This window comes from Morone saxatilis, unplaced genomic scaffold (genome assembly GCF_004916995.1).
Source record: "Morone saxatilis isolate NCDOM2014 unplaced genomic scaffold, NCSU_SB_2.0 Contig3, whole genome shotgun sequence".
Classification (NCBI taxonomy): domain Eukaryota; kingdom Metazoa; phylum Chordata; class Actinopteri; family Moronidae; genus Morone; species Morone saxatilis.
This window is the reverse complement of record NW_023339873.1, coordinates 4,412,696-4,427,431: the sequence shown is the minus strand read 5'-3', so window position 1 is coordinate 4,427,431 and position 14,736 is coordinate 4,412,696. Positions and strand designations below refer to the sequence as shown.

General features: G+C 43.2%; 2 protein-coding genes across 10 annotated transcripts in view; both read right to left on the bottom strand.

Annotated features, from left to right (window-relative positions):
- Positions 1 to 2,893: 2,893 nt before the first annotated feature.
- exd2 (exonuclease 3'-5' domain containing 2) lies at positions 2,894 to 11,035 on the bottom strand. Of its 5 annotated transcripts, none has more exons than XM_035674120.1 (10): positions 10,928 to 11,034; positions 9,811 to 9,881; positions 9,271 to 9,727; positions 8,671 to 8,927; positions 8,423 to 8,549; positions 7,602 to 7,912; positions 7,413 to 7,519; positions 6,550 to 6,685; positions 5,806 to 6,174; positions 2,894 to 4,395 (listed from the first exon to the last, which is right to left on the bottom strand). In XM_035674120.1, the coding sequence occupies exons 3-10, from the start codon at positions 9,682 to 9,684 to the stop codon at positions 4,179 to 4,181; spliced, it is 1,938 nt and encodes a 645-aa protein (XP_035530013.1). In that variant the 5' UTR covers positions 9,685 to 9,727; positions 9,811 to 9,881; positions 10,928 to 11,034; the 3' UTR covers positions 2,894 to 4,178. The 5 variants fall into 5 exon arrangements, with proteins under 5 accessions (XP_035530013.1, XP_035530015.1, XP_035530011.1 ...); XM_035674122.1 differs by having other exon boundaries at positions 9,271 to 9,710; XM_035674118.1 differs by having other exon boundaries at positions 9,811 to 11,035.
- Positions 11,036 to 11,625: 590 nt separating this feature from the next.
- The window catches only part of numb (NUMB endocytic adaptor protein), a 40,395-nt gene continuing 37,284 nt past the window's right edge, over positions 11,626 to 14,736 (bottom strand). For 4 of the 5 annotated variants that reach the window (XM_035673800.1, XM_035673803.1, XM_035673801.1 and 1 more), the window contains 2 exons: positions 14,231 to 14,365; positions 11,626 to 13,921 (listed from right to left, as the gene is read on the bottom strand). In XM_035673800.1, coding sequence (XP_035529693.1) covers positions 13,164 to 13,921; positions 14,231 to 14,365 — 893 coding nt within the window. In that variant the 3' untranslated portion in view covers positions 11,626 to 13,163. The remainder of the gene's footprint in view (positions 13,922 to 14,230; positions 14,366 to 14,736) is intronic. The other variant, XM_035673804.1, reaches the window with a different exon arrangement.

Genomic DNA, 14,736 nt, shown 5'->3' with positions numbered 1-14,736 from the left:
GTGAGAGTGTGAGAGTGTGAGTGTGAGTGTGTGTGAGAGAGTGAAAACATTGCATCCTGCGACGGGACAGTACATGAAAACCCCGCAGGCTCCATCATCTCGGCTTATCGAATGAAACTCCAAAGAATTTGTGACTTGCTACATCCTGAATACACCAGCAAACGTCCATGTTGTGTCTCTTCCCACAAACTGGAGTCCGTCCTTGTTAAAGCAGAAAGAACCCGAGGGGAACACAAAATAATTAGGCAGAGTCGTGCTTTTTTTTTTTTTTTCTGTCTGACTGTGAAATATTTCTAGTTTTCAGAGATCGGTTTCTCTCACTTTACGTATTAACATGCAAGCAATAATGAGTTAGGGTTGTTAGGAGCAGTGGTGGTGCAGTGAGGAAGAGGAGGAGGAAGAGGAGATCTTTGGCCGTCACTGGATGAAAACAGAGATTGTTTTTCAGGAACGAGATGAGCTTATGTTGTCATCGAAGCCCGCGTAGTTTAGAAATCGTGTTTCAAACATGCTTCAAGGGTTTGAGGGTCACTTAACGGCGTAGATAGACGTGCAAATGTCCAGTTTGAGTAAAAAAAGGAAAGAACACCAAAACTGCAGTTGTTTTTCACAACACACTGTACAGAAACTTGAGCCTCTCTGCATCATCAAACAGCCTTTGACCAAAAAAACAACAAAAAACTAGAGGAATCATCCGCTTCACATTTTCAGAATTCTCTTTATTTATTAAATTATTGGTTCGAAGCCCGCTGTACTAAGCCGAAGATTTTCTTTTCACGCAGCCATCGTGGAGCAATATGAGTTCTTGCAAACATCTTACGTTAATGTGACAATCTTATTGGTCTGTGTGAAAATGTTGAATCCTGTTCATATATGAAAAAACGCGAGAGAGTATGAGGTCATTTTGTATCGGTTGTACGACTCGCCCTCATGAAACTTGTGCAAAATATTCTTTGTAGATGGATTTTACCTTGAAGGTCAAAATGTTAAAGCTGCAAAACGTCTAATTTTTTTTGTAATATAAATTGAAAATGTGCTTCAAAAATTTTAGCTTTTGGAGATACTGTTAGGGGTCAAGGTGTTGACTTGTGAATTGGAAATGTTTAGAATATGCCTTATTGTTAATTCAGTGTACCTTTAAGGAAATGGAATCTGCAGAGAAAAGATAATTAATGTTATGTTTTAAATACTGTAACACCTGGTGTTCTGAAATGTGAAAGTAACCTGTCCCTTCAAAAAGACAAAAAAAATAACTTCCAGAGATTTGGGGCTAAATCAAACAGGCCTTCTCATTTCTTTAATTGATTGTCATTTTTTTGTTTTTATATGTGAAATTGTCTTTTGTTGGAACGAACAAACGGAGTTGAAAATATGCAGTAATGTAGTGTTGAAACCCTCTGCAGTAGTTTGGGTGGACACACACACTAGAGGATTCTTAAAGGACTAGTTTGATGACTTTGGGGGGAAAAAAAATGTTGATACCACTTTAATGTCTGTATGTTAAATACAAAGCTGCAGCCAATTAGCTTAGCTTAGTATAGCATAAGGACTGGAAATTGGGGGAAACGGCTAACCTGGCTCCGTCCAAAGGTAAAATCTGTGTACCAGCACTTCTGAAGATCACTAATTAACACATTTAAAGGCAGAATGAGTCGGATTCATCGGTTGCAGATTGTAAACACAACATTCAAAGTTCCTCACACCCAAAAGGTTGACGCACAGAAATGTCCCTGAACACCACAAAACCTGAATTGGACCCAATAAGGTGCCGGTGCCATAATTCAGCACAACCCTAACCAATTAGTTTTAACAAGGACATTTTCAGCACTGATTTCTTAGCGTTAAGCTAGCTATGTAAAATATGAAAGAGTCCAGCATGCACTTTTTTCTACAGATTAAACAAACATGATATAAAATACTGTTTAGTTTCCCTTTTGATAGCAGGTTAGCAGTTTCCACTTCTTTATGCTAAGCACAGCACCTACTGGCGGTAACGTTGGCTTCCTATGAACAGACAGAAGAGTGGTATCAATCTCAACTGCGACAAAGCGAATCAATGGTAAATTCCTTTAACAGAATTTGTGCCAAAATGAATCCAGTTTGAAGTCTTCAGGTGTGTTTCCACCCTCAGAGGTTTCACTGTAATGCAGTAAAGATGTCAGTGTCTTTCACAACACAGGATTGCACTCCTCGTCACCGCTAGACTTCTTAAAAGGGAAAATCCACCAAAATGTTTTTATTTTTTATTAAGAGTTTAAGTATTTCCTGACATCTGCCCGTATTCCTCCTCTTTAGTTATTCAAAGATGCTCAAGATGAAAGAAAAATAAGTCAGCTTTGGTGGAATCCCTTTCAATGAAGCAGCCTCATGTGCCATTGTTATTGTTGCATTACGTCTGCAAAACACTGAGCGTTAGAAATGTGCTTAGTTTTGTCAGCATTTTAGGACAAAGGGATTATTACATCTGCATGTTGAGCCATTTTGGTATTTATTTGTAAAAAGTGTTTAATTTATTTATTCCTTTTTTTTTTTTTTTTCTGACTGAACTGTGAAACCAGGGGAGCTCATAACTCTACACTAATTCAACTTCAGATACAAAACATTTGACTGACAGATTGTTCTGATGCCAAAATCAAGAGGCCTTAATTCAGCAAAACTAGATTGTAAAAAAAAAAGTCATTCCTGACAAAAAAAAAAAAATCCAACTGAAGACTCCTTTGACCTGAAAGTCACGAGTGATTCATATATGAAATGTTAAGAAAACCGCTTTTGTACTCATTTTTACAGACTATTTATTAAACTGTGATTTTGTAAGAAATAAAAAAAACAAACAGTGAATGTGTTCGTGTCTGTATGTGAATGAGTTCAACCAACAAAAACAAGTCACAGAAGATTTAATACAAACATGATTTTTATTTTTCATTCACAATTTAGGAAAAAACAAAACAGCTTCCAGGGCTTACATACATAATACGAATAAAGACAAAGCAGCTCTATTGTAAATAAATTCATCACACTCAAAGAAATGCCTTGCAAAGGGTTTTTTTTTATTTTATTTTTTTTTAGCTTTAAGGTTATTGTCAAAATCACATTAAAGTTGGCGACTTCTCTTCACGGTGGAGTTTGGATTCTGTAAAAACGACGTCGTAGTGAAACATCTGTAAACTGTTACGAGGTCATGGCCTGATGCTGGGACTCCGGTCGGGGTTTGGGGATTAAGAGGCACATTAAAACATGAGCCATGGAGGTTGTCCCACCCGTCTGGAGGAAGCAGCAGCAGGACATAAACGTCAGGGATTTGAAATGATCGACTGAACCGGCCAACTTTACTGTGGTTAGTTTTCGTCTCCCCCTGCAGCAAAAAGAAAAAACCCTTGAAATGTAACACATTCACGCCCAAAGGCACCTTGAGACCAAACTAATCTTCTCAAAAAGGGAACAGGGTAATTTGATTTCAAGATGCTTCCAGGAAAATCGTCCTTCATCTATTGACTTAAAACAGACAATAGACTGAAAACAAAAGCAGGGTGGGGGTGCCACATCATTTAAAGGTCATCTTAAAATGATCCTCTCTCTGCAAAGCAAGTCACTTATTCTCAAACTGATGGCAGTAAAAGCTGCTAACCTGCAAGGGGGGGTGGGGGGTAAATTTAGGGGTAAATTAAGAGCAGGCTGTAGCTTTTACTAAACATCTGTTCTTAGAGTTCATTAGTTTAATTTTTTTCATAAATAATTATACATATTTGATGATAAAAAAGTGGCCATATGCAACTCGTGTGACATCCACGGTGGCGTTGTGGAGATATCTTCTCCACAAGCGGAGTCTCTGCTCAAATTCATTTAGTCCATTCAGGATCCAGGTGGAAACCCAGCAGCGTCTCACTGGCACTCTGGTACGTGTGTCACCAGAAACAGAGGGTGGGGTGAAACGTCATCCATCGCAGATCAAGTGTGTTCGCTCACACACTCGTCACGGCCTCGTTAACACCAGAGTAGCAACGTTTCGGTCCCAGCTGGTAGATCAGTTCATTCATCCGTTCAAAAAAAACAAAGCTATTTGGCTTGTAAAGTTGACAGAATGGAAGTTTCAAATCCAACTCGGCACTCTGACCGGCGGATGAGAACATTCAGGTTCCTGTCCTGGTCTGTAGCTGCTTGTGGTCCTCGCAGAGACTCAGTCAGTTGAGTTTGATCGGCAGGTCGGCTCCGTATTTGCGGAGGAACTTGCTGTGGTTGTGGTCGACGGACCAGAGGGGGGGAAGGTGGCGAGGCTGCATGGTGGTGAGGAAGTGCTGCCTCCAGTGGCGCTCCAGGTCCATCAGGCCCTGCAGGCCCTGCTCGGCGTGAGCTCGCACCACCTTGAGACCGTGAGGCACGTACGCCTCGTTGAAAATCCTTCAGGGAGGAGAGAGGAGCAGTCAGAAAGAGATTCTGTACAATGCACTCACCGCCTCTATAAAGACTGCATGCAACACAGCTGATGAATAAAGCCCGGTTCAAACCAAAGACTCACGAGACAAAACTGTTTTGAACTGTGTGAACTGGCCCAGGCCGGCTGATCTCCAAGGCCTGGGTTTAAAACACAAGGCATGTCACCTGTTTCAACAGCCAATCAGCTCGGAGCAAAGCCAGTTTCAAACTGTCAGCTGGCTGAAATGGCAGATATTTGGACGGAGGAAAGAGAGGATCACTTCATAAATCTGTTTGAGGAACAGCTGTGTCTGTATGGCCTCGAAATTTACTCAGAGCAAACCTCTGGTTTTTTATGTTTTCACTAATTAAATTAATACTAGAAATTAAACTATCAATATCTTCGCTAATATTTTAAAAAGACTCAAATCATACCCAGCAACAAAAAAAGCTTAAAAAACCAGCAGTTACCTATGACCTATGAACTGTCTGAGCCAGTATTATTACCCATCATTAGCTAATTGTAGATATATTGTGGGCAAGTATGTCAAACAATGTGCATGTTTAATTCATCGTCATTCATTTAAAGCAAATATTGAAAATATATCAGCTTCATTTTCAAAATGTTATTGGCATTTTTAAAGTATCGATCAGGCTTCACCAGTTGCAGCAAACATAAACTTGCATTAACATTAAAGCTACATTCAAAACATATTTGAGTTTATGAGAGAGACACTGCTCTCACCAGCTGAATGGAACAGTAAACCACCAACTTCAGTCTGGTAAACATTAATAACAGTCAGTGACAATCAGCCCCATAAAAGTAAACGAAGGAACTTTTATTGATTGAATTTATTATCAGTTTTATTGTTTCGGTTGTTAAGCCTGTTTTACACACGTGGGTGCTACTTGTATTAATATAAATTAATGCATAAACGTATGTCCTCTCATTTAAGTGCTTGGCTTTTACCTTTTTATGAGCCTCATGACACAAGGAGCAGAAAATGCTGCTCAAGCCAACGTTAACAAAATACACATCACATACTTTTATGTGCCGTCACTTAGGGCTTATTTTTCCTGATGACCAATATTCTTCCTGCTGCTAAGTGTCTCCTTATTCTCACTATAAACTATTTCAGTGTTTTTTGTTCAGCAACAGTGCTTGAGGACATTTTCTGTATCACATTAGTTAGAATTTATTCTGCAGGGCTGAAAAGGTCCAATACTTCACACTAAGAGTATGTAACATCATGACAATTCATTGAGTTAGATTAAATAAATGAGACTTTCAGATAAACTTTTTCTAGTGTTTCTAAAGTGTTTAGTTAGTTTGGTTCAAACTCAAGTGGGACCAAGTAACTACACACTGATATCAACTCTTTACTTCAAACGCACCTCGTCTCCAATCCGGCAGCCTGCTGCAGCACCTCGTCCGTCATCTCCTTCTCCTCGTTCACGTCGAGGAAGCTCTTGATCAAAGCCTGCAGCTCCTCCCGGCGCTGTTCCGGCAGTCCGTCCCCGGCGGTGAGCAGAGCCCGAGCCGCCGAACGTACCCGCCGTCGGTCCGAGTCCTCCAGCAGGCGAACCCCGTCCTCGCAGCCCTGAGGGGCGGCGAACTCTTCGGCCAGCTGCTGCTTCAGGAAGCCGTCGTGCACGTTTGAGGCGGCGTGGCAGCTGGTGCAGAGCAGCAGGATGTCGTGGGAGTTGTGGTCCTTCATTTCGGTGGGAAAATGTCGTCTGTACTCGTGTGGCACAATGTTTTTCCTGCAGGACCAAAGGAAGATATTAATTAATCTGATGTGTCTGGGATTAAAATATTCACCTTTAAAAACATAAAATTGAATGTGTTTTTAATAGTGCGGTCATTGATAATCACTTCATTAAATCAATCCTTTAAGTCATTTATCAAGCAAAACAGAAAAGCACTGGTTCAAAGTTTGTGAAATGTGAGGATTTGCAGCTTTTCTCTATTTTATACCTCTGTGTTGGACAAAAAAACAACCTATAATAGTTGAATAAACATTGGAAATAATTGGTAATTTTATCCCTAGTCTAATATAGAAGCGTACACAGTTTCCAGCTTTCAAGAAAGAACACCCTTAATTTCAGATTAATTAAAAAAGTAAGGAGATGTCAAACCTGATGTAGGAATCTGCTTTACCACAGACCACACAGAGATTCTCCTTAGCAGTGAGATAATAGTCCTGTTGGGAGTCGGGACGTCCTGACGGCTCAAACAGCAGCCTCACAACGAAAGGATCCTCACTCTGCAGCACTGGGTCAGAAACAGAGATAATGTCAATTATATATATTAATATATGATAAATATTACTGGTTAGCCAAAGTAGAGCAACACAGATTAACAAGTGCATTCTAATTCCATTAAGGTGTCTTAGCTTTCTCTTGATGTAACACCAACCACAAGTGTAGGTCAATGCTATTTAATTCCAATTAACTGGATAACTACACTGACTGACAGTGATTACAGTGCACCGTGCTAAAGCTGAACACATCCAGTGTAGAAACAGAGGAATACAGCTGCTGACGCGCTGCTTTCACTGTGCGGCTGTAGACAAGCTGTTAGGACTTTGCAGATAACATTCTGATGAATCAACATTAGGCTCGAAGCGACCACATGCAACTTCTTAACTTTGTTATCCTGTGTGTACATGCCTAACCGCTCTGTTTGTCTGAGGCAGGCATGTCAAGTGTTTCTGAGACCCTTTGTGACTCAGCTGCTGTGGGCAAAACAACTATAAGCAGCCACAGAGCAGAAGTGAAGGATCAGAACGCTGCAGGAAGACAAAGTGCTGCTGCAGCAGACAAGACCATTCCAACATTTTAACATGTTGTGATGTTATTACATTAAATATGCTGTTCACAGTGTGCATTCGCCCACTTAATGAGGGAGATATTGCATCAAGGCAAAAAGTTGCATGTTGTAGCTTAAAGTAGCAAGTCATTGTGTTTTAATGTTCACATGTTGGAGTTATCCAGTGTACCTCCTATTCCTTTATCTAGGTACCATTTGGCTTTCTTCTTGTCGCAGGTACACAGAGGCTGGTTATCTGGAGCATGGAGGAAGCAGTTATCATAGAGAGGAGACTTCCTGTAACAGAGAGAATAAACATATAAGCAGATCATTTTAAGCGGTCGTGGCAGCAACAGTTCCTTGTGTAGTCCATCCTCACCTGGCAGAATAGCCTACACCCAGCGGTTTCCTCTTGTTATTCTTTCGAGGGTCTGGGACTTGCTGATCTCCAGACTCCGGGCTCTCATAAGTGGGCGGTTTCCGCGTCCTCCGCCTCCTCTCTCCGTCAGCGGCCCTGTCATCTCCGTCTCCTTGGCCCCTGAAGGGTACGTCCACCAGGCCCTGGCAGCGGGCAGCCAACTCAGAGTAAGAGCTCCCGCTGGAAGAGGCGGGTCCGGCTTCAGAGTGGAGGCCAAGGAGATGGAGGAAGAGTGCGATGGAAACTTGGGCATCTCTGGCAGCATAAGTCATCTAAGGGGAACGATAACATTGGTTACAGGAGTCTCATAATATGAAATCTTATGTTATTTCAACTTTGTCTCTAAATACTACAACACCCATAAGCCCCTGCCACCATTGATGAGGTGTAACAGAGCAGCAGTGACATAAAATGTTTTGTTGTTGCAATTAAAACAAATCATAGTTGCTGAGCTCTGTAATTATACACAAATTATACACAATTAGTAATCTATGACTTCTTACGAAAAGGACAAAATATTCTGTAATGCAGTTGTTCATCTTTTGTACTGAATGAATTCAACAAGGAGAGTTTCAGGGCCACCCGAGCTGTGGAAGTTCTTCAGCCGTCAGCCTCCCACAGTTGTCTATGGAGAAAGTTCATTTATAGAACCAGGAACATGCAAAATGTCTCCTCCCACTTCACAACCATCTTAAAGAGCTTTAGATTTATTCACCGAAGGGGATCGGAGAAATGAGACGTATTAAAAATATGAAGAGTGTTGTAATACAATGAATCACTACCTGCTCCAGCGTCAGTTGATCTGCCTCCCAGTCGCTGCAGCGCAGCTCCAGGGATTTATCTAGAGATACATTCAACAGATCTGCTGCCAGAGACTTCAGACTCAGACCATTATTCACTGTAGATAGCCTGAAAAAAGACAATTTAGGAGATTTACATACAGATCACAATGTGACTCACATAAACAAACAAGAGGGGAAAAGGCTTCTGCTTTGTAAGAGCACTGCCATCAAACAGCAACCAACTGTACCTTTGTCTCAAGGCAAGGTAGCGCAGGTCAACTGTACACGACAGCGACAGACCGTAGTCACGTGTCAGACGCTTGCCGTCTTCATAGCAACCGACGCCAACTTTCAAAATGTGGGGGTCTCGGAGGACTTCCATTAAGCTGAGAGGGAACGGCTGTTGGCCGCCGCGAAACGCCAGCAGCCTCACCAGAACACACAGACCCGAGTATGTGGCCATCTGTAGCAGGGAGACCGCAGAGGTTCGGCCTTTCACCGACACCTGCAACCGGAAAACAGCAGCCAGGTCAGACAACAAACCCACACGAGCAATTTAAAATGTGGAAGGGGATGTTTAAAGGAAAATTCCACCCTTCTGACACACTCTTACACTAGTATACATTATCAAACTGGATGTTAAATGCATTTTAAGAGTTATAATTGTCTAATTTCCCCCCCTATGTGACTATAATAGCCTAACAGCTTGCTGACTTTATGCTGATCTTCTCCATTCTTCATTAACAGAGAATATCGGTGTGATTTTAAAAATTTAGGGAACAATACAGACTCACTCAGGGTGGATTTTTCCTCTTCACGTATAAAAACATGCAAAAGGTATTTCTTACGGCGTCGGTCTTTACCCATTCACAGTCAAGCCCCAGCACAGGGAAGACTGACAACTCCTTTTGCATCAGTGGCCACAGCTGCTGCCATTCCTCTTCAGAGCTCACCGTTACCGGTTTCACCCCCAGCAGCTGCTCATAAGACGGTATCTGTACGGGAGGGGGCAGTTGAGTGGTCCGACACTCCACGGCCTTAAGCTCTTTGTCCGGAAGATGTGGCGGCTGGGTGTACTCATCCGCCGCCACGTCCGTAAACTCCTTTTCCACAGCACGCGGAGCTTCCACGGGAGCGGCCACCTTCTGAATGGAAGGCAGCCTCTTCCTTTTAGTTCTGTAGACCTGCCATATGAGCAGCCCTCCTAAGGTCGCCCCCAATACCGTCGTTATGACAACAGTTAAAGGCCCTCGGTGAGACATGCTGACTTGTAGTGATCTTCGGCTGGCTGAAAAAGGGGCAAACCTGAAGTCAAACAACAACAACACAAGGCCAGTTCAGTGGGCAGATCTGTAGGTTTGTTAAGGAAAAGGTATGGGATGTTTTACCTTTCCTGTGTCAGTGTGATCCCATGTAAACTCGACTTTGTTTCTGTGATCTGGACAAGCACTGCATCTCTCTGGGGGGGGGGAGGAAAGAGGCAACACCAGAGGTACATTAATGAACAAGCAGCAACATTAAAGCTTTATCCATGTTTGATAGCATCCAAATGGAAAACTAGTTCATCTCGGGGCTGTATGATCATCTTATCAAACCGTCACCTACAAGTTATCGTGGAAAAGCCTGGAAGCCCCTCGGCCACCTCCACCTGAAATCATACCGGTTACAGCAGATTCTTCTTGAGTTGAACATGAATTAATAATCACAACTGAGATGATTTATTGGGCTCGTATTGCCTTCATTTGACAGCAGCGGCTGTAGAGAGACAGGTGGGGAGAGGGGTGAGCTATGAAGCATCCCTCATATCTTTAGGAGCTGTGGATGATTAACTGCATGAGGAAAGAGCAAAGGGTGGAGCAGATACTGACAGGTGAGGTGCAGACACTCACCTGTACACCAGTTTCTGCTGTCAGGTTGTCTTTTCTATCAAAAGCTACGGCTCTAAATCTAAAAACACAAACACTACGGAGGCAACAGTTAAATATATGTGATAAACTGCTATTAAGTAAAGTAAGACCCTAATTAGGTCACAGACTCTTGTGTAACACCGGTCGAAGTTGGGTCACGTCAGCTGACGGTCGTTTCGCCGTCTGACATTAGCAGTGTTGTGTTAATTAAAATAAAGCTCATTCAACTCAACATTTAGCTGTTAAACATGACTTAAAGTGTTGATAGAAAGTGTCAGCACCGAGCTCGACTGTGTGCTGACATTCAACCGCTGGGCTCAACATCAAGACTGTTACCTGTCTGCACAAAAGCGCCCAACCAAAAAGCATTTCTCCTCCTTCACTGCACATTGTTGCAAAAGCTCCACTGACACATGATGTTTCTGTCTTTATCTGCTTCTTTTCTCCAAGTTAAACCTCTGTTAGCTCGCTAGCTCGTTACCCCTGCAGCCTGCTACAGCTCCCCGGCGTCCTTGAGCCTATAATCGGACAAACGACTGCCCGGACAGCGGGGCAGCGGCTACCTGTGTGTACCTGCGTGTGTAGGTTTGAGTCTTACCTTTGCGGTTTTTTTTTTTTTAACCAACACAACGCCAGTTCCACACACACATGCACACTTGCTTTTCTTTACCAAGCTGGTCCATGTCTTCCGGGCTGTATTTATAACGACGCAGCTCTCCGGTCAGCGTCACCTGGTGGACGGACGGACTGACTGCAGGTAAACACCAAGGCAACACACAACTGCTGCAGCAACTTTGTTTTTTTATAATCTCATTTGTCTAAAAAAAATGTCTGATATGATTGCATCCTACATGCACAGTTCACTTAGTGTTTGTTAAGTGCAAAGAAAGAAATAATAAGTCTACTCATACCTTAATATTTCCTGGACCCTTGCTATTTATTTTCACTGATATCCATTCAGTACTTTTAAAGTATATTGTGCATACGGATACTGGGGCTGCATCTATTTCTATTACAGGTTTTTTATCCAGTTATTTTCTTAATGTCCAGTATATGAAATGAAATAATGAAAAAATTTCCAAAAAAACAGTCCGAAACCCAAATAATATCCGATGAATAACGATCTAAAACAAACATTTGAGAAGCTGTAACCAGTGAATGGCGTTTTCTGTTTGATAAACATATGAAAATAGTCGAGCACTGACGTGTATCTGTTTCATTATCAATGTTAACAGCTGTCACTACTCATTATATACATTTAAAACATGCCAGTATTCACTCAAGAACACAGACCACTTTTTTTCCTCTACCACCATCAATTTATTCAATCTTTTAGCTTCAATATTTCTCCGAAGAAGTGGAATAAAGTAATGAAATAATTACAAAATGGAAAAATAGATCAGATAATAGATCATATTCACAGGTTTGATTTAAAAAAATAAAAACACGACAGAGAGAAATCAGACAGTGAGAGATGAAACCATTTTATCTCCCTGTAGTTTTCTGCTGAGCGTCAGAACCACAGCAGGCTAACGGAGGTCAGGGCAGGTCAGCATGCAGCCTCTCAGCTACTGCAGCACCACAACTGACTAACCCATGTTGATCAAGGTCACCTGTGAGGTCAAATCATCTACTTTAGTGCTTGTGCAAAATAAAAATTTAGAAATCAACTACTTAAAAAAATAATATAAGAGGTGGAGAAACAGGAGATGACACATCCTACCGAGTTAAATAAAAAAAAAACAAGATCGTTACCACACACAAAAAAAAAGAATGACAATGAAGACAGAAGAAGTAAAATGTTAAGTACTGATGTGTACTAAACTATTAAAAACTGAGCACAGGTAAGAGAGGCAACCAGTTGGGCACCACCACCATTGCTAGGTCCACATTGATTGTTGCTGCAATGACACCCTATTTACAGTGAGATGCTTCACATCCAATCACAGGATGCAATAGACGGAAATAAAGAGATTTTTCTTTAAAAAAAAAACAAACAAAAAAAAACAACAACACAAAAGTAAAGCAGCTGTCCCTTCACAAAATCTCTTTACATCACATTAAAAATTAGCACTGCTGTGAGCTGTGTGTACAGTATAGATTCTTTATAGATATATATTTATGTATAATATATACGGTCATTTCTTGTATACACGAACATGAACTTGTCTCATTGTAGCTAGCCTGTGCCTTTGGCACGATTACTTACAACTCTTCTGTTAGATTCCAAAGCTATTTAAAATATACTTAATGCATAAAAATAAAGATTTTGGCATTGTCTCACTCTATTCTTCTGATTGGGAAGTTATTAAATCAGAACTTCTCCTCTGGAAGCTGAGTTCTCTCAGTGCTGCAGTTCCTCTGCCAGGTGGGGGAGGTCTCATCCTGTCAACAGGGGGCGCTTGGAGCTGGACTGAGCAAAGGCAGGCAGGGGACGGGAGCCACCATACCTGGGTGGGTGGAAGGGGGCTGACAGGGGGCTGGGTGTGGCTCGGCACAGATATTCCACAGGGTAATGATGACTTTGCCCTCCACAGCACAAACAAAACAATATGTACGATGCTAATGAAATGCCTGGGGAGCTGCACCCTTGTTAACAGCAACCTGTTTTGTTTTTTTTCTCCCCTCACTGCTGTGCAGAGTTCTGCTCCCTGCTGATTCACCTGTTGCTCTCCACTGCCTCCCCTCTTTTCGGCCCTGCTGAGCATGTCCACTGAAACCGAGATGAAGAGACAAGAGGACAGCCCATTCTCTTCTTTAGTTAGTCACCCATCTGCTCCCTCAACTAAAACGGCCTCCTTATTGTCCAGTCCTTCGTATCTCGAACACAGTCTTCAGAGCTGGATCTCAAAGGTCTTGTGCAGCTCAGTGGAGAAGGGATTTGTCGGGGAAGGTGTGGTGTGCTGACGTGAGCGGCCCTCCAGGGCCGCCCACTGGGCCTCGAAGGCATCTTGCTGCGGCTGCGGGGGCGGCTGGGTGGCTGGGGAGGATGGAGCGAGTTGGGATGGAGCAGCCCAGCTGTCTGCCCCGTTGAAGGTCACACTACCATTGGATGGCTGGAGGGGGGCCGGGTTCACTGCGGTGGACTGTGGGGGTTTGATGAACGGGCTGACGTTGCAGACAGCCTGGGCATCATGCTGGGGTGTTGTGGAGACCGGGGCCGGGAATGGCTGGGGTTGCGTGGCTGAGCCGAACACATTAGCCACCATCTGTGAAGGAGTAATGCCGACCACGGGCACGCTGGGCTGAGGGAACGGCAGACCATTCGGCATCGGGTAGGAGGATGGAGCCTGAGCGTGGAAGGCGGGCTGGCGAGGGGGCAACATGGGCACGGCTGAGGGCAGAGAGGACAAGAAGGCCACCGGGGGAACAGAGGGAACAGATGCCACGGGCATCGGCACAGGGGCAGCGAACGCCTGGGTGGGAGGCGTGGCTGCTGCCATGATGGGATTGGGCTGCGGGGCTCGGACAGACTTGGTGACTTCCTCTAACCACCGGTCTGCTTCTGATGGTGTGCGTTTGTGGGAGGGCATGACTGGGGAGGATGTCGGGGGGACCACTATCACCGGAGTAGGGGATGACCAGTTACTTCCTGTTAGTACACAGAAACAGCAGACACAGTATATCAGTGAGACAGAGAGAAATACTGAAGTAACAGCTCATCACCACAGTTCATAGCTACTGTTGGTTGAAAGGAATAGTTGTGCTTATTAGTTTTCTGGTGGAGAGTTAAATGAAAAGATCAGTGTTCTTTAAATATCAGTCTACAGCCAGCATGATGCAAGCATAATAGGACCTTCAACTTTAACTATAAATCAAAAGGTACACAGTAACATTACACTCTCAGAGCACCCTGTGACATGCAAACTTGTCAATTTAGCCTCTCTGAAGTTCTGCTTACCTGGCTGCGATGAGGCTGGTGCCCCTGCTGGGGTCTTAGCCCAGGGGTTAGTGTCTCGAGCAGGCAGAGCGGGGGGCAGAACTGGGGGGTTAGGGGTAGCAGCAACAGGAACAGAGAAGGCAGCAGTGCCGTTCACTACAGCAGATAAGAGACAGGAGCTAGTACAAGCAAGGTTGTGTGTGTGTGTGTGTGTGTGTGCGTGGGTGTGAACTGATATTTTGTTAGACATGCACAATATTACCGTGCAGTTAATTAGCATTCTCAAGTGTTAATCACACATAATGTAAATGTTACAAACATAATTATGAGGAAATATTAGCAGGCACACAAGTGAAAATTAAAATGGCAAGCAACACAATCATCACTAGCAGACTATTCATTTCCTGCAGAGCTGAAGGCAATGAAATTCAGCCAGAAGTGGGCAATGACTGTTGGCCAGAGGAGTTGGCCACAGAACTTTTGGCGGTCTTTTGAACAACCAATCTATTAGTGTGTGCTTCCTCATT

Excerpts from the sequence above, each read along its gene's own strand:
- exd2 (XM_035674118.1), bottom strand. The coding sequence starts at position 9,920 with ATGTACCTCTGGTGTTGCCTCTTTCCTCCCCCCCCCCAGAGAGATGCA. Across the intron at positions 7,913-8,422 it reads ATCAACTGACGCTGGAGCAG|ATGACTTATGCTGCCAGAGA; the intron begins GTAGTGATTCAT and ends CGTTCCCCTTAG. Across the intron at positions 6,175-6,549 it reads AAAGCAGATTCCTACATCAG|GAAAAACATTGTGCCACACG; the intron begins GTTTGACATCTC and ends TTGGTCCTGCAG.